Here is a 20,046-nt window from a genome sequence, read left to right on the forward strand (position 1 = left end):
CAACAGTTTATAATTAAAAGAATGGAAAATCTGATTGAACTCTAATGAGCTTAGTTTTCAATAATTTTCTCAATAGTATATGACTACTTAATAAAAAAAAACTCAGCCAACCGTATTTCTTCGCTCAATTGTGAAGCGAATGCTGAACAACTTTTAGTGTCCACTACCATATTGTAAAACCTTAATTTCCTCCTGCAAATGAACTTGCTTCAAATTTATATTGGTTAATTCTATGAATAGCGCCGTACATGCCCATTAAAAACTTTCGTTTGATGTGATCAGTTAAATGATTTTCGGAAAATAAGCTAGTTTGCAATTTGTTTTCATTAGAGACTCATCCAGTGTGTATATTTCAGGTTCTGCATTCAATCGTTTTTCAAATGGTTTATTCTTTGGCTTCCAATTTGTTTTGTACAAATTTACACTAAGTCCGTTTGATCCTTTCAAATCATGCTTTCAACATTACTTTTAAATATCATTAAAAGCCTCTTCGTCGATAGTATACAATTGGAATTCTGTAAAATAGAGATGTTCGCATTTTCACTTTCAGACGACTAAATTAAACTAGAGACTTCAATGCACTATAAGCTGCAAGCAGCTTTGTAAATTCTGTTTCCTCACTTTGTACATAAATAGTTTCGAATAAATTAAATAATTAAAATATAATAAATAATGAAACCTATCTCTAACTTAAGGAGAAACAGTGTACACATAGGTTAGCGAGGGATTTTGGAGCTTATATCTAGTTACTAAATGCTACCTTGTCATGGCTTTTTAAGCTTATGAGTTTCAATAATCGCTATATTTACAATGTTCCCTAACATGATAATTTGTATATTTGGTCTAGAAATTACAAACTACTTAAAAAGTTTTTTAAAAACTGGGTGGATCACATAAAAGCTTTAAGCGTCGCAAGGAAAAATAAATAATATAAAAGCAAAAACTTCGTGTAAAATTTAATGTTTTTCTATGTTTACAATATAAAGCAAGATAGGAACGCTAGGCACCAGTTCTAGATTTTCATACACCGTTCCAAATTTTTTCGTATGCTCGCATAAATTGTAAAATGTGCTCCAGCGTGTTGACAACATCTCCGTAAATGAAACCGTCGCGAAGATGTCGGTTCATCTCATCGGAATAATCTTCTTTCCATTCTAGTACTTCATCTTCTTTTATAATATTCAATACAAAATCTTGATCTATTTTAAGTACGCATTCATATATTTCACACAACACTTGTTTGAGATTTATTCGCACATCTTCCCTGATATAATTCAACAACATAAGGCGTTCCTGATCATATTTTATACGGTTTTCTTGAATTTCGTTTTTCATTATATCAATAGCTTTTGCTACGCGACGATAATATTTCAAATAGTCTTTCATCAGTTTATAAAACTCTTCGTGTACTGACGTTAACTCTTTCATCTCAAGGTCCTTTAGAATTTCGTCCATTGAATTGTTGGAAAGTTTTCTCGGAGAGACCAATCCTTTGTGTAGCGATTGTACGTAACTGTAACCAGTGTTGTGCCATTCATCGAGAAAATCCTTGATTGAGCTGCCGAATATTGTAGTAGTCTGAAATAAGGGGAAAACATTTTAGTTTCTATGATGCAATAGTAGTTAACACGTTGGGTAAGTACGACATTTTTTGCAATTTCGTAAAAGGCCACTTGAGGGTATTATAAATCATCATTCTGAAAATATTTGTGAAATGTTTCATTACGTAACTGAAAAGAGTTGCGTACTGAAAAAGCGATGCGTAAACTCTTCTTGATTCAGGCCTCCAATTTTGAGTGAAAAACGACCAATGCGTGCTGAGTGCCGCAAACAACAAAAGCTAGTAGAAACCCTGTCTGTAAATTATCCGAACTACACTACGGGATAGATGACCTCACATTGAAAACAATAGAAAGTCCATGTACCTTTTTTTAATACATTTATAAGCTGACACAAACAAGAATTTCAAATAACTCCTTTTTACTTAGATAGGCCAATTTAATTTTTTCGGAGATGTTATTCCTGAGATCTTAGATCTAAAAAAGATGAGTCCAAATGTTTGAAGTAATTTGCAGGCCATTGGGTTCAAGGCTGGACACAAAAATAATCCAGTGTGTTTTATGGACATTTCTCTTTCGTCATAAAGCTCGAAAATGGCTCTCTCTAAGACCGCTCAACACGTTTTGCTTGATCAAATAAATATTTGAAATGGGCCATCAAATAAACATTTGAAATGAGTCACTACCCCGAAAGCTATTACTCCGAATGGGCCATTACCCAGAATGAGCCATTACCCCGAACAGTTCAGATTATAGCACAGCAATTTAAAATTAAAATAAACAAAACCGAACTGTCAAAATAGAATTCGCACTTTACTTTAATTTTATAGTTCGATTGCACATCATAATTATATGTGAGAATGACAGTCATTGGCTAACTTGCTAATTATAACCATAAATTCAAAAATTGATTACAAACTGTCTGCACCATTTGCTATGATCATCGAAAAGGACCTGCAAACGATATTTATAATTAATGTATTTTATTTTCAGGATATATCAGCAATATATAATTGCAGGAAGTCGTCGTAAACATTCAGTATAAACAACATTGTCATTTTGTTTTTTTTTGCAGGCTTGTTGGAACAATCTGTTATTATGTATTTAATATTAATCATCTTTCATTCAACGATTCTAGGTCAAATCATCGAGTTATTGCATGAGGTGATATTGGAAGGCTAAATCAGGGCATCATTGAAGTTACTGCTGAACAATGGAGTTGAGTGCCAGCCGGAGCCAAGGGTTGAAGTAACCGTAACATCCTTGTAGATGGGTTCTTCTATCACAACAGTTGTAATGGATTTGACGCGCCCTTCATACAACAAACCATCCCGTGGATAACTTGACAGGTATTGCGAATTTCATTATGCTTTCCGTTGGATCATATTATTTGAAGGAGATTCTCTATTTCCCGTGGGTTTCACGCAAGTGTCTCTGCGGGTCCGGCACACCCCATTTTGGCCCTCCATACAATGGTATGTTGAAATCAGATTGATAATGAAAATTTACTGTACTGTAGCCTGCCTGACTGGCTGTCTTGGTAGTGTCATTCTCAAAACACACCCAAGCCGTTCTCATAGGGGACGTTAGCCACAAGGAAGGACGTTTCAAGTCATACTGTTTCATATGGTATGCCCTCTTCAACATCTAATCAAATTTCTCTCGCCGTTCCCTTACGGTACCTATCCATCTAGTATTCATTGCTTTCTTCTCCATGCTCCCCCTTACTTCGAGCAAAATAGACCGATATGCCGATAAACAAATTCAAAATATAATTATCACGGTCGATATTGCGGGGAAATTTAAAAATTTGGATTGGCTCGCGGAAATAACGCGCAGCAAGCAATCTCCGCACAGAGCAAATGAACCACAGTAAGCATTGCAGTTCTGGACATGCTTTTTTGATTTAGGTTTGCAATATAACGATAGCTAAAGTGCGCACCATCATTTAGGCCAATATGTTTCCATTTGAACGTTGATCGTATTTATAACTGTAACAACTCGCAATTGGTTAAACTATCAGGTACGAAATATTAAAATCCAAAATATATATCCTATTTTTAGCTGTGGGCTCTATGCATGTGATTCAATCGTGAGTTGAACATAGCCATTCTAGGTTTCTATGTTAGACGGTCCTCATTGTTTCCCGTGGTTTATGGCATTAAAACTGTTCCACTTGTTAAATTGCGGGCAATCTGGTATCCCCATCATTTACATTTCATTGATAGTAGTAATAAAGGTAGGAGTTCCATGATTTTGAGCCACTAATTCGAAATCCAACATGCTGCGGGTACATGGTATATGGTTTTCTAGTTTTCCCAAATGCTACTATAATTGTAGAGATTGTTAAATCAATCCGATGCCTGGAATGTTTCAAGCAAAGCCCGTTGAAGCCATCAAATTTATCTTGACAGCTGTAACAGCATAAACAAAATTATTACTTTTCTTAGTCAGCGGTAACTATGATGATTTTACCGGAAAATTTAGCGATCAACAACTATGGATTTTCCCGGAATCAAAATTTTTCTTGCAACGCGTAATACCTTTGTATGTAAAATTACCAAATATTGTCTTGGCAAATATTAAAAATGTCATGGCGGCTCGAATGCCAATCAAATTACCTAGTAAATATTTTGACATAAGTTTTTCCAAGCAAAATTGTAGCCAATATGATAGAGGTCCATTTTGTGCTATTTGTTTCTTTTCAACCGGTAAAGATTTGTTCAGAAAATATTGAATATTTTACTCAGGTCAAACTATCGCCCCATCTTACTCTACTCTCTCCGTCCTCAATTCTTCATGGCCAATAAGTTGCATTAACTCACTATGAAGAGTAAAATTCATCCTGGAGCGTTACCACTTAGCAATCGTCCGTCTCGAAATGGATTTAAAGTCACAACCAATTTCTGTTTCAAGGTATAGGCTAAAATCATTTTGATTAGGCTTGATTTGTAAAGTCATGAAGTTGGATAATTGCAAGCTATGTTTCAGAACCGCTGATATAATGATCACTTCCCCTGAGGAACCGGCCAATCGGGACAAACTCGGCATGTCACAATTTAGGTATAATAACCGTAAATATAGTTGTCACTTCAAGTCATCATCAAGTCAAGTTTTAGACTCGATTTCGGCTTTTTTAGGGAGGGAGGGAGGTGTTTCAATCCCTAGAAGAATTCTGCGATTAATACTAAAAATTTCACGGGATTTCGACTGAAGAACATAATTTTGGAAATTGAAAATTTTAGTCTAATCTGACGTCATTCATATTGTTAAGAACATGTTAAACGCGCTTGAAAACTCGAAAACAAATCCAGATCCACTCGAACTTTCGCCCCACTTTGCTCTATACAAAACAATCGTTCTAAATTTGTGGTCTTTGTGTTTGCGTTTTATACATAAATTAAGATCGTGAACTTCCTTTCGGAAGCAAAACAGACATCCGACGGATTTTGCGCGAAGTTATTCAACGATGTTCCCGCTTTACACTCACACCCATTATTTGCCTGTACCTTCTGGAATTTCAATTACTTCAGCGTCATTCATACAGTGTATGAGCTCCATCGGTTGGTATCGATAGTTATTTTATACGATCGGCAATGCAGTAAAAGTATTGCAACATTCAAATTCTTAGACAGTTTGTTTTTCATTGACGCACATTCTTCTTGAGTAGGTTATGTGACAATTGTAGCTTGATCTATTGACGTGAAAAGTGTAATGATGTTCAACATTCAATGAACCATAGAGCCACGTGGATGATCATTGCAGTTGCATGTCGGATATGACTGACATGTCAATCACCCATAATAAGCAACTTTACGTAGGTAGTGTCTTGCTCTATCGATCGGCAGCACCGAAGTTGAAGTGAAAGAATAATCATTCGGAATTCGGCAAATTGATTTTTGGTTTACATTTTTGTAGGCAAGTCACGTCTCATGATTCGGCACCAGTGCTTTGATTTGAACATTATTTATGAGTTGCACTATGTCGGAAATAGATTTTATCATCCATCGAGAAACATTCATCTAGAGAACAGCGTTGGTCAAGCGACAGGCATGAACACATTTTCAAATGTTATCTACAATACGCTCATTTTAAGGCATAATGTTATTTTTTGCAATTTCTTATCATAACTGGCATTGTTATGAAACAGCATAATTTTTCGTTTTGTAATATGAGTTTATTATGTAACTCATTTGATTTGCGTTATGATTCATTATGCAAGGTTTATCAGGCTTTGCAAACATCGTTGTGGATACACTTTAACTATGGAATTTGGGCCCAGATACTCGTAGCGGTAAACGCGCAACTTTTCAACAAGATCATGCTGAGGGTCGTGGGTCCGAATCCCGCCAGTCGAGGATATATACATTGAAGTGGTTCAAAAAATCGTTTTTGCTCCACACCGCTTAATTGATTCTAGATCAAATTTTGAGCGTCCACCCAAAATTAGGAGCACATTCTGTTGAAAACTGAGTATGGGAAATACTATGGCAAAAACAAACAATTCATTCAATCAGTCATAGTAATTGCCCACGTGCTCTTAGAGTAAGAGCTATGCTAATACTATTAGATACATTCCTCAGCTACAGCTTTGCCGAAGATCTTATTCAAATTGGACATTTCAATAACCAGATTTATATCCAATTGGAAATTGTTCCTCAGTGCTCATTTATTTTATAAGCTGCCTGCTACATATTTCACAAAACATAACAAACACGAATCATGGCTACTAGATTTACTGCATATTAGAGTGGTTCAAAAAATCGTTTTTGCTCCACACCGCTCATCAAATTCTGAGTGCTCTCTCAAAATTTGAGCTCATTTGGATGAAAACTGAGACTGCACAAGCCCTTTAAAGTTTATATGGGCATTACTATGGGAAAAGCAAGCAATTCATTCAATCGGTCATAGCGTTTGCCCATATACTCTTGGGGATTAGAGCAACGTTGATACTGTGAGATATATTCATCAGTTACAACTTTGCCGAAGAGCGTTTTAGGTTATTGATTTTTTTGTGAGTTGTAAAACTTTGGCTATAATAATTTGGGTGATCTGCAGGCATCACTGGATATATGCAGTAAAACATAGTAGCCATGATTTGTGCGTGCTATCTTTCGCGCCAGTTGCAGCAATGTTGCCTGTTCAGAAGTTGAATGAGCACTGCTGAAAAATTTGTGACTGGATATAAATCAATAACCAATTACTGAGGCGTCTTCGGCAAAGTTGTAACTGATGAATATATCTCACAGTATCATCGTAGTTCTAATCCCCAAGAGCACATGGGCAAACACTATGACCGATTGAATGAATTGCTTGCTTTTCCCATAGTAATTCTCATGTAAACATTGAAGGGCTTGAGCAGTCTCAGTTTTCATCTAAATGAGCTCAAATTTTGGGAGGACACTCAGAATTTGATCTAGAATCGAATGAGTGGTGTGGAGCAAAAACGATTTTTTGAACCACTCTACTGCATATATCAAATGAAAATCAAATTTTGCCGAATTGGGAGAACATTCCAAAATTACGTTAATCGTTTAGGAAAGAAATGGTGGTTTACAAATGCATGGTAGTGGTAGGCACTGGAAAAGGCGAGACAGATGGGGAGGGCCCAGAAATCTCGAAAAATAATGGACGTCAGTTTGTAATCATCCCCACGGTATACACAAGGTAGGCTATTCCCACGTGTAAACAACGATTTTCCATCAAAACATGTGTCGTCATTCCTATCGTCAAGCATGAGGCCTTGAGGATAGTAAAGGAGAGCAGGCCTTGCTTTCTTTTGCACTCGTTCGAGTTTGCGATAGGAATGACGTCACTGCCAAATGTCATTTTAAGTATAATACCTTGCTTCTTTTTACCGTGATCATCCCTAGAGTGACATTTTGTTAATGCTCTTTTCCCTCGTAGGCAGGCATACCTCGTAGGCAGGCATACAAATACAGTTGTTTCCCGGAATTGGCTATAATGCGGTCACCAAGAACCAAGAACTATTAGAAAAATGCCTTCAATATGAACTAATATGATTTTTCAGGTTCCCCGGGGTACCTCAAATATCATAAAATGTGTAAAATTTGTTTTAAAACATCTAAAGCATTTAGTGTCATTCAAGGCTTTAGCTAAGATACTCGGATAAAAACGGGACAAATGAAGAACAAAAACAAAACAAAAATCAAAGACATTTGTAGAACAAAAATGTTTTTGTCATGTTGATATCAAATCATTAAACGTTGTTTTTCTTAAACTTTAAGTTTTTTTTAATTTAATCTATTTTAAAGATAATCTAATCAATTGCCAAAAAGATATACCTGTTGTTTAATATAATTTTACAATTGTTCTTAGATTTTATACCTGTGGGCCTTAGAAAATTGATTTGAAATATGTATCAAATACAGAAAACTTCACTTTTTTACTCTTTTAGGTTCATTTGAAACATTATCGATGAATGACCTCCAGTCAAAGATGAAATAATGACCTTCATGTTCCTTACAGTTGCCAAAAATTTTATGGCACATAAGTTGAAAGAGCATAATCTAAAATGCAGTGAAAAGTGGGCTTCGTGGCCTTGCGGTTAGCGGCGTCAGTCGTTTAGGCGTATTGTGCCACGAAGCGTGGGTTCGATTCCCGCACCAGTCGGTGGAAACTTTTCGTCAAACGAAAAATTCATCACTGGGCCAATGGGTGTTCTGTGCTGTCCGTTGCCTAATGTTCGTGATTTTTCAGTCGGTGTCTTTTTATTTTTAAAAAAGTGTACTGAGATCTGTCAAATTTGGGTACCTTTTGCAGTACCAAGGGACCAAATGCAGTACTTCAAGTGGTGCTCAATCTGTATTCGAGTAGGACGGGCCAGCTTCAGTTATGGTTGATTATATAAATAAGCGTCTCAAGAATATTTTTTTTGAAGTTTTGTAGAAGAAAATTTGAAAGGAGATTGAAAATAGGTTCAATTACTGGTCCCATCTCCAAAATAAGTCTTCCCAAGTTTAGCCTCAGTTTTAGGATGGAATTTGGAAAATGTTTCATATGCAATTTCAAAAATATAAAAAAAATGTTTTATTGAACCTGAGTAAAAACAAAAAATAACTATGAAAACAATCATATATAGCAAATTGGCCAAAAAATGGCATATCTATAAGCACAGGGTGTTCATTCAAAATCAGTTTTCCGATTCCCGGATGTCCAAATAATTAAAAACTGATGACAAAATGATCCTGCGACTTGATATTTTTGTTTTGTTTATTTTTTTCATACACAATTGTCAAATTTGGCTTGATTTAACTTATTTATAAATTATTTTTGATTAAATTTCTAAAATACTATAAGCTCAAAACGGTTTGAATTTCGAAAGAGTTTGGGCGAAAATATACAAACTTCCTATTTGTTGAAATATCTTAAAAAAGATCTTGGAAAAGGGTCCTAAAATGTTAAATGAAATCTTGTTTTTATGTAATAACACGAATGAGCATGTTACTGACAACTACTTTAACAATTTTTCCCGCTCAAAGAACGTCTATAACATATTTAAACTCAACTAGGGTTATCATGTCTAATACGGCTTAAACCAGCCGACGGTGTTTTGAAAACACCTGAAAGTCGTAGACACAAAAGTGCATATGGACAAATTGAGATGTAAAATTGTGAAAAATAATAGAATCGTTCTGGTGGGCTTCGATCCCACGACTCCCATTACGCCAGACTGGGCGCGTTAACCAACTACGCCACAGAACGGGTAACGATTCTGCAGCGCAATCGGCCGACCTGAAACTTTGATTTCAGGTTTTTTAACGCGCCCAGTCTAGCGTATTGGGAGTCGTGGGATCGAAACCCACCAGAACGGTTCTATTATTTTTCACAATTTTACATCTCAATTTGTCCAAATTGACTTTTGTGTCTACGACCTTCAGGTATTTACATATTTAAACCTTAATTTGAAAATTGGGTCCATAAATGAACCTTAACACTTTTGATCATGTTTGACGTTCGCTTAGTCGACAAAAACACCACAGGGGTTTTAGCTGTAACACTGGGGTTGTTCCTATCTGACATTTCGGAAGAAACACGGAAAACAAAATAGGGTAAATGTTCCAATAGTGGAGGTACTACACACGATTCAACTTCATTCAACCCCTCAAAAATCAAGTAGTGCAATAAATGTACATACCACTGGTACAACGGGAAGTAACGACCATTCACTTAATGAAAAAATTGATTTCATCGCAGTAACCATCGGCATATCAGTTAAAAATAATACCTCCACTATTGGTACACTGTTCCTTTAGCTGAGGTAAATTTTTATTTTGTGTTCCTATAGTTGCGGTATCCGTTGTTTTCTTATGGGATCCTCCATTATTGAAACACTTTACCGATATTAGTACAAGTGAGAAAAATTTAAGCGGTTTTGGTGGTATTTCATCAATTTTGCAGTAATTTGAAAGATGCTTTCAGCTATTATATTGGTACAAAAGCATCTTCCAAACAAATATATCCAAAATTTGGCCAAGAATCTCGTTAAGAACTCAACAAAAATCAGCCCAAGAATGATTGCTGAGAATGAAATTTCAGTTCAATGTGATTTTTAAAGCAACCCATTATGGAAAATAGAGCCAGTCCAGTGTGCCGAAATGTGCCTAAGCCGTGCAAGGCACACTGTGTAGATTGACCACCCCCTTGCGTAACACATAAAAAAATCCTAAAGCCCATCGTCCAGTTTACACCATCATCATCTGCGCATTAAAGAGAGGCCTAAGGCAGTTGTGTATTATAAATTTGCATAGATATCTATGGAAAATGCTTATAAAATCAAGCCTAGAAAATGACATTTTTGAACGCAAAATTGAAACATTCCGTGTGAAATGTTTCCCATACAAAGTAGAGTGTCCGAAATTTCAAGCTTTCCGTAATATGAATCAAAACGGTATGCACAATGTAATGCGACAGATTTTATCGTGAATTTTCCCAGAAACAATCTTACAAACCTCTAACAAACAATGGTTATGAAACTGGGGTACAAGAACGATGCGTTAGAAAATAAATTGGCTAAACATTTATCTTCAACTTTTAATTCTTATACTTATACTTATACTAAGTTTTAGGAACGTTTCTTGAAATTCCACCAGTAAATTTGCAATAAATATTACGATTGATAAAAAAAAATTCCAGTTTACGGTAGCCGTAGAGTTCTACCGCAGCTGTCAAAGTTCTCTCGCTGGCGTCGAAATCATTTTATCATTGAAGAAAACAATTCAATCATAGTATGCCTGAAAGAGTACCATACCAAGGTACCATTGAAGCCTACTGATGATTTACCAGTGAGAATCAGTGATGTGACAATTGCGGAAGCTTTTAGTTGAACCGACGACATAAACAAGACAAGGCAGTCTCTTTACTTGTGTAAACATCAACATTGGTTGTAAACATGTGACGTCATTCTAGATAATTTTTTCAACAAGTTTGTTTGAGATGTATAGGAACGACGTCGTCAAGAAGCTGTCAGTTTTCGGAATATATAACCTTATAAATATTATAAACCGTGGTTGAACCGTAAACCAGAAAATATTCCCTAAAATTACAGTATACGCATGAAATCTATTGGACATTTTTCTGGAATTTCCAGTAACATGTCTATAAAGCTTTCAGGGAAACATCCAGGAGTTCTATTTGCCACGTGAAGTCTACAAAATGTGGTTGTAAAAATCCAATGGCTTTGTGGTAAATTAATAGTCGAATCCAAAACCTTTCCCTTACCTTTAAAATCTAACACATACGAAGCTTAAGTCCATAATTTTTCAATATACTTTTATGAATTATTTTCTGTAAAAATATTTCCCGATTTTGAGCAAACGAACATAATGGTTGATGAGATCTCTACAAAATAATATATCTTAGCGATTGGCGGGAAAAGTTTCGATAGAAAAACAAAGTATTGAATATATCCAGATTGCCTTTGGAAATAATTGCACGCTTGTTTTGTGAACAAGCACACGATGTCTCTGCTCTTAACCTTAACCTCTTAAGTTTCTCGATATTTTTTCGTCATTTTTACAAATTATCAAAACACCTTTCTAGTTTTAGAATCCATGATGATAATAAATCTTCGAGCTCTTTAGTGGAATAGCTATAAGTAAATGAAAACCCGTATTTAGTACTATTCACACTTAGAAAATATCACCGACTCCGGTAATTATTTTACCGAAATATAAACCGCTGAGCGCTCAGTAATCATTTCGGTAAAGTTAAGAATCACCGAACAATCAGTAATTTGAACCAAAACGCAGCTGTCAAAATATTACAAACGGTTCGTTAATGGTTACCGAGCAAATTGTAAGAATTATTACCGAACGCATTGTTATTATCAGCAGGCAGTCGAAATGATCTGAAATCGGAATGATTGAAAAACATAAAAAAAGGATGAAATTCATTTTGATAGTAATTAAATTAAAAACAGATTATTGAAATGTACAGACATTTGCTGTGTATTTTCACAACCACAGCTTTTGAACAGCAGAATCAGTTCATTTTTCCGAACATCCTTATATATGTGAGGTTGTAAATTGGATCGTGATTTGGCTCTTGTATCCTATAACGAAAACATTTGATTGAATCTTTAAAATAAGCTCTTCAATTGAAATCTGCTAGTCATATTTACGGATAAGAACCAGACGCACATCTTGCTATATTAGTTTTTCGAAAACAGTATCCATTAGAGTGATGCAAATTTTGAAATGTTTGCTCCCCTATGCTTAAACGATTTTAATTATGGTAAATAGCATCCTCCCAAAGTTTGAAGTGATTTGGAAGAAATTTGACTGTGCACACGCCATTTGAAGTTTATATGGAGATTACTATGGAAAACGCCAATCTTTTGTGTTCAGCCCTCTAACACGTTATCATAATATTTTAGGTAAAAGTGAACACACTCATCTTATGTGAAAACTTCCCAGCTACAACTTTGCCAAAGACCACTTTTTGATTGGACCTCACGATAAATTGTTATTCTTCATCATAAAGTTGGTTTGCATGTAGTATGCTTCACCAACTGTTCGGCAGGCAACAGCGGTGCTCCTGGCGGGAAGCATAGATCAAAGTAATCCAGGCTACTATGTTCTACAGCAAAAAAGCAGTGTTGCTCTGAAAGTAATTGAATGATCATCCCAGCACGATTTGGACTTTGTTATCAATAATAACAAATAATCCTTACGTCCCATCGAAATGTGGTCTTCGAGAAAGTTGTAGCTGGGAAGTTTTCACATAAGATGAGTGTGTTCACTTTTACCTAAAATATTATGATGACGTGTTAGAGGGCTGAACACAAAAGATTGGCGTTTTCCATAGTAATCTCCATATAAACTTCAAATGGCGTGTGCACAGTCAAATTTCTTCCAAATCGCTTCAAATTTTGGGAGGATCATTTTCATCATAATTGACATCGTTTAAGCATAGGGGAGCAAAAACTTCAAAATTTGCATCAGTCTAGTATCCATCGTTAAAATCACAGAATTTAAAAAGCATCGCGGACAATCCAAAAGCACCAATTTGCATTTCAAAACAAATATGGCGAAATGTTTGCTGGCCTCAAAAATTTCAAATTACTTGTTGTTTGGTAAACCAATAAGCACTATGTACTGAAGTACGGTTAAAAGTTACAGTCTACGGTTAATCGACATGAGCTGTTCGGTCAATAAAGCGACGATTTCGGTAAAAAAAAGATGAAGATATTATTGATTTCCCTATTTTTTCAAGTTTTTTCGGTTCGTTTGCAATACCGAAGCTTCAGTTAATTATTTATTTACAATTCGATTTCGGTTAGGATATTTAGCGAACAACGAAAACAAATCTAAGTGTGTTCTATTTAATTCCACTAGATTTTGTATCCTTTGACAGATACGCGTATTTCGACCTCAACTGTAAGGCCGTTCAGTGTTGTGTACTAGACTCGAAAAACATTATTTGGCGGCCATTTAGTTTACGTCAATTTATCAAAATAATAGAATAAAATGTGGGCTATAAATGCCAGGTAATAAGGAGCTGGCGCAGTTGGTCGTAGAGCGTGCGACCGCACTGAGAGCTCAACGCATATTGAATTTCGTGCCGGCAAGTGTTCGGCTTATAGGTAGGGAGCCGGATCCTATTCTTGGCACTTCTGATTCACTTCGGCAGTGGGGTTTTTTAAAAGCTACTGAGCTCATATTTGGCTACAATATGCGTCGTATTGAAATGGTTATTTTTGCAAAGTTTCAGACGATTCGACCGAGAAAAACCCCCCATGCCAAAGTGAATCATGGAAGTGCCCAAGTAGCTCTGCGCCCTATATAGGCTGTTGAGCGTAAGAACTCAGCATCCATAAACAATTCGCTCTCACTTGCGATCGGGAGATACAAACGTGAGCGTGTTGGGGGTTTGGCATCTAAGTCCGAAAGAGACATGGATTTGCGAAAAGAAATGTGTTCATAGTTAGTACTCGAATTCAGTTTGGCTTTCTATTCCGTAGAATCATAAGGTGTTCTGTAGCTTAGTTGGTTAAAGCGCCGGTCTAGCGTACACGGAGTCGTGAGTTCGAGTCTCACTAGAACGCGTATATTTTCGCAAATTCATGTCTCAATTTGTCAAATAAACACACTGCGTCTTCTGATTACAAGTTCCCAAAACTACAATAAGGAGCTCCTTGAAACAAATAGTACAAATCAGTTCAGTACTCTTAGAGAAATCAGAAATTAAGATGTGGTGTTTTTGAAGTTTTCAAGATCTTTATTTGGCCAGCGCGGTACCAGGAACATAAATGCCCATTACTCAAAAAAACGGCTGCACTAAATTGCTTTATTTTTCACAACAGTCTCTCGTTAATGTAATTGTTTCGAAGAGTGAGTATCCGAACACGATGAAATTCTGCGGCCTGAGATAGTTACATGGGTTCTGGCTACGCGTCGGTCCCCCAAAGAACTACACTTTTTTTTATTAAATTTATGGGAGGGATTATAAGAGTATGTTTAAAACCACTAATTGAACTTTAACACTTCACTTTTTGCACAAAATAAAATACTAAAATCACTAGTAAGGCGAGCAAATACCTTTAAACTCTAATATGTTGCTTATCTTGACAGATAGGCCTATTTCGTCGTCTTCGTTCTATTCCGTAGAATCATAAGGTGTTCTGTAGCTTAGTTGGTTAAAGCGCCGGTCTAGCGTACACGGAGTCGTGAGTTCGAGTCTCACTAGAACGCGTATATTTTCGCAAATTCATGTCTCAATTTGTCAAATAAACACACTGTGTCTTCTGATTACAAGTTCCCAAAACTACAATAAGGAGCTCCTTGAAACAAATAGTACAAATCAGTTCAGTACTCTTAGAGAAATCAGAAATTAAGATGTGGTGTTTTTGAAGTTTTCAAGATCTTTATTTGGCCAGCGCGGGTACCAGGAACATAAATGCCTATTACTCAAAAAACGGCTGCACTAAATTGCTTTATTTTTCACAACAGCCTCTCGTTAATGTAATTGTTTCGAAGAGTGAGTATCCGAACACGATGAAATTCTGCGGCCTGAGATAGTTACATGGGTTCTGGCTACGCGTCGGTCCCCCAAAGAACTACACTTTTTTTATTAAATTTATGGGAGGGATTATAAGAGTATGTTTAAAACCACTAATTGAACTTTAACAATTCACTTTTTGCACAAAATAAAATACTAAAATCACTAGTAAGGCGAGCAAATACCTTTAAACTCTAATATGGTGCTTATCTTGACAGATAGGCCTATTTCGTCTGCGACTGTATCTTCTGTATCTTCAGTGTCGAGTGCTCGACTCCCCCACAGAATTTATGAAAATTACGGAATATCTCCACATCCAGATGACCAATCTACTACACAGATTCTTAAAATAGAAAAGTTTTTTGTGAACTTGTGGAAAATGGTGCCTAAATATTGAAAAATATTTTTTCTTGATCAAAAAGATGTTGCTATTAGAGGAATTAATTTCTTTCGATTGCATACATTAGAGAAGATTTCCTATTATATACAGGGTTCGCGAATATTGTCGTTTTCGAAACAAAATTCAGGATACACTTGGGTTAGTATCCTCAATATAGACTTTCGGTTATCCTGAATAAAACATCAATTGTGAATTGATCGAAACTTTATGTCTTTTTGGCCTTGATTAACATAACTGATCAGATAAAGTACATCAAAGTTATAGTTATACTGCCCATATTTCGTGGTCGAGGCAAATACCATCAGTAGATATTATTGCTGTGAAATGCGATTTTGTGTTTCTTGATGCATTCTTGAATCTTTCAACAATTTAGGTCAAATAATCTGTACATTTGCTAAAGATTGAATTTCAAAAGTTAACTGGGGGAGACTTTCTGAATAATTTTAAACTTTTGTCATCTTCAAACGCATACGTCGTTTTGTCCGAAGAATCAGTAAGTTTTATGAACGATTATATGAATGAATTGACGTAAACTCCAGGTCACTGTCATAGCAGCCTGGCTTATATGCTAAACTATCCGAATAAACACACTGAAAACCGGGTTGGTCAATTCGTTTCCTGTTATAGCTCAAATATTCCAGAACAAGTAAAATTACGATAATTGGGCGCTCTTAGTTTTTGTAATTTTTGATCTATCGGAAAAAATGGTTTAAACATGTTGGCAAATGCTCAATTTATACAAGAATGCTCAATTTATACAAGAATGCTCAATTTTTACAATGGCCTTAAAATGTGTCAATGAAGATGCAACCATATACACAGATATTTTTTTTTAGATGTCTGATTTCACGTTTCAAAATATTAAATGCTTGTGTGTCAAAACTTTCCGGATTAAATTAGAAATTTAAATTATATATTTCAGAAGCAATAATTAATATGATAGATAAAATTATAATGAAATATTGTTGTACAAACCAAAACACTTACGAAGTTTTTCACGGATTCCTCCACCGATCCAAGTGATGTGTTAAGCTGCTCCTTTATTCTTGTCATATCGTCTTTGGTGACGCTGTATCGTGTGAACTCGTAATTTTGGTTGCTGTTGTGATGGCATGGATTGTTATACCAGTAGGTATGTGAGGAACCACTGTTTGGCCGAGTTTGTACTATCGAAACGAAGCAGATCAAAACTGCTACTACATCGCAGATACCTGCAGGAAATAAAAAGAAAAAAAATACATAATCATCCAGTTGCATATTAAAGAAAAATAAGACTCAAACCAACGTCAGAAAACATCTTCTGAAAATCACAAAATGATCATACGCTTATTTTAACAAGCATAACGACAAAAAAATCAATGATAAAGAAGATTAACCATTCAAGTTTAGGGTCTATTGTATATGCCGTGTGTCAAGGTCCCTTCCCTGGCGTCAAAGAACAAAACAGATTTTGCCTAAAAAAAATGCCGATGATGAATTTTTATTTGTTGATACCGTAATCCGGGGTAACATTGATCATTTTTCTGAATGTTTCTTCAATATTTCGTTTGAAAATGCAAATGCTGCAGGTCTTATATTTTTAAAATAAGTACTGCCACCCATAGCACAAGACTATATACTGTATTTTGTTTATTGAAAGATTTAAGCATGTTAAAAAAATGTTTTAGGCGATTTTTGATTTAGTTGATATGGGGTAACATTGATCACCTATATAAACAACGTTCGGTAATACTGAAAATGTCGTTACTTACTTAAATCATGGCCCCTGAAGCCGAATATGACGGCCAAACGCTTACAAGTTATTTACTTTTTGAGTTATTTGAAAATTAAAAACACCTCGATCCTCGAAATACGCCTAAATGTAGGCAATTTCCTAAGGAATTTTACATTCCTAACAGTAATTCGATAATGTTGCCTATTTGAGCATACTTATAAAAGTTTGGACAACGGAATCGTTTTCGTCGATGTCATTTTTAGTAAGAACCACTTGCTTGCTTATATGGTTTGCAGAACTTATGTGAGACATGCATCTTCGGTAGTGTCATCCTTATCAATTAAAATCATTATTTCGAAAAGTTGACATATAAGAAAGAGAAGCACCATTCATGATTTGGAAATGTTTCATCAATAAATGATAACACTAACTTTTGATCAGGTGAGTCATTCCAATCAATGTTACCCCGCTGATCAAAGATACCCCGGATTACGGTAAGCAAAATCCAATGTTGAAATATAACTAAAAATTTAAAAGCCCCTCGCGAGACTTTGCTGGCTGAAATGAGTCAATTATATCATCAACACTTATTTCTTTCAAGACGAATTCGAGTCATGCGCGGAAAAAAAAGTTAAAAATTAGAGATTTTGTCCAGGAGCGCACCAATCCAGGTGCATAGCACAATCGCTAGTGTCTAGGCAAATCCTCAAAAATTGTCCGTTTTTTCTGGATTTCTTTTCTGTTGGCTACTATTCCCCCAGAGTTTTAAATTCATGTGGTTTTATTTTGTATTTTTGGTGTCATTTTAAGTGTGTTAAATTTGATTGATTCAAATTCAAAAACTTTACTTCACCTGCTTTAAACAATTTAAACAGCTTTTTTTAACTACGATATTGTTCAACAATTTGACGATTTTCACAAGGACCGGATCAATCGACGAAGACTACCGAGATGTAATAGTACTTGCAATTGGAAACTCGGGACGTAGAATTGATGTACTGAAGATCCACAGATTTGGCATCATAGTGTTGTCGGAGATGTGCTGGATAGGATCAATGGTGCGAATTTTAAAAGGTAATCATGTCATCTATCAGAGATGCGGCAATACACGTTAGCTGGGTACAGCTTTTATAGTTATTAGCGATATGCAGAGGCACATGACCGGGCAACGAGAGAATGTACAAGTTGCGAATTATAGCCCGGTTCCTCAATTTTAGCAAAATCAGCATGCAGAACCCTCACTCCGGAAATACTGATTAATACAAGGACGTTACGACGTCAAGATCATCATAGAAGATTTGAACAATCAGGTTGGCCACGAGGAGGAGCTCAGACCAACGATTGAAAAGCTCAGCGTCCACCGGCTGACAAACAAGAACGGTGATTAATTCGTAGCCTCCAAGAATACGGCCATTCGGTACTCCAAGTATTTTCAGTACAGTCATTTTAGCTGCACATCACACCCGTTGCAAATATGATGTACATTTACATCTCTTAAACGTACAAAAACAGTCGGCGGCAGCTGAATATTAGGGTCTTGCAATCGAGTTTGAGAAAATAACATAAAAGATGAAAAAGTTTGACCGGGATTTGAACCTTGGAGTGAGAGTAGCATCTGATACCTCTTGGTCATTTTACCACGCTGAGGAAAATAAGTTCAATATCATACAAGTTTTGTGTTACTACTCGAAATGGAATTCTTAGCGCTATCATAGGTCGAATCCGATTACGAATTTAAACGCAATATTGTTGTGAAATTGATGTAATCAAAATCACTTACAACTAGTTCTTGTTACATAGCCTAAAATTACGTCGTCCGATAATATTTTTTTTTTGTTGTGTACAGCAGACAGAATCACAAATTGACCACGTTATGATCGATGGACGGTACTTCCGATATAACCGACGTCAGAGCTCATCACGGCGCTAACATTGATTCTGGTCACTATCATGTAATAGTGCCCCAAAACTAACATTCCACACTGCGGAACACGTTTTTGTCTCAAGCGCCAAAATACCGCTATTTACTTAATTACGGGTTGCCGAATCAATTGCCGTTGTCAGAAATATTATAGCACGTCTAGTTTGTGAGATATGGCTGTTGAAAATGCATAAGTTGACTGTTTCAGACAACTTGTATGCAAGTTTGCCAGCTTGTATGACAATTTATTTGTTTAATTTGCCACAGAATTCAAACTATATGTTTGTAACCAGGGCTGTGCATCTTCGAAAGCATTTTGTGAAACACGAAGGTTTGGTTGCGTCGTCTCGATGGTGACGAACAACTGCGTCGCTTTCGTTCTTCTTTCACCACTCATTCGTTTCGTTACCTGATTGAAAGCAGCGAACAAGGAAGGTGAAATAAAAGAGTAAGAACTTCGTTTCGTTTGATTTCATTGAAATCTATCAAAATTTTTCAAATTGGATGTTACCTATTTTTTGGAATAGTAATATATATAACTTGTTAGGTAATAAATTAAGATAGAGAAAATATGCGGGCCACCAAGTCGTTCATTTGAATTAATCTGCTCCTAAAGTTAGAGACTACCGATTGAAAGACCAGCTCGCTGCGGTGAGGCTCTGATAAGTGACGCGCGACACACAGGCAGCACGAAAGAAATGAAAGACTACGCTTGCTGCGATGAAAGGAAATGTTTGTCGGATTGAAACGAAACAGTAGAGTTTCAATCGAAAGGGAAGCTTGAGTCAGTCAGTTGGGGACTGAAAATGCTTTCAATGAATTGAAAATGGACGGCCCTGTTTGTAACAATACTTATCAACAATGTTCATAATGTTTTCGATGCTCAAAAGTTATTTTTTGATGGTTTTGAAAATTGTTGTATATAAGAGCA

General features: G+C 36.0%; 1 protein-coding gene across 2 annotated transcripts in view; it reads right to left on the reverse strand.

The window, feature by feature from the left end:
* Window positions 1-316: 316 nt before the first annotated feature.
* Window positions 317-20,046, reverse strand: part of LOC110678633 — a 41,113-nt gene continuing 21,383 nt past the window's right edge. For both annotated transcript variants that reach the window (XR_002501797.1, XM_021851762.1), the window contains exons 2-3: window positions 16,468-16,691; window positions 317-1,578 (exon numbers count right to left, since the gene is read on the reverse strand). Coding sequence is in view for 1 of the 2 variants with exons in the window: in XM_021851762.1 (XP_021707454.1) it covers window positions 1,021-1,578; window positions 16,468-16,691 (782 nt within the window). In the remaining variant the exon portion in view is untranslated. The remainder of the gene's footprint in view (window positions 1,579-16,467; window positions 16,692-20,046) is intronic.

This window comes from Aedes aegypti, chromosome 1 (genome assembly GCF_002204515.2).
Source record: "Aedes aegypti strain LVP_AGWG chromosome 1, AaegL5.0 Primary Assembly, whole genome shotgun sequence".
NCBI classification, from domain to species: Eukaryota; Metazoa; Arthropoda; class Insecta; order Diptera; family Culicidae; genus Aedes; species Aedes aegypti.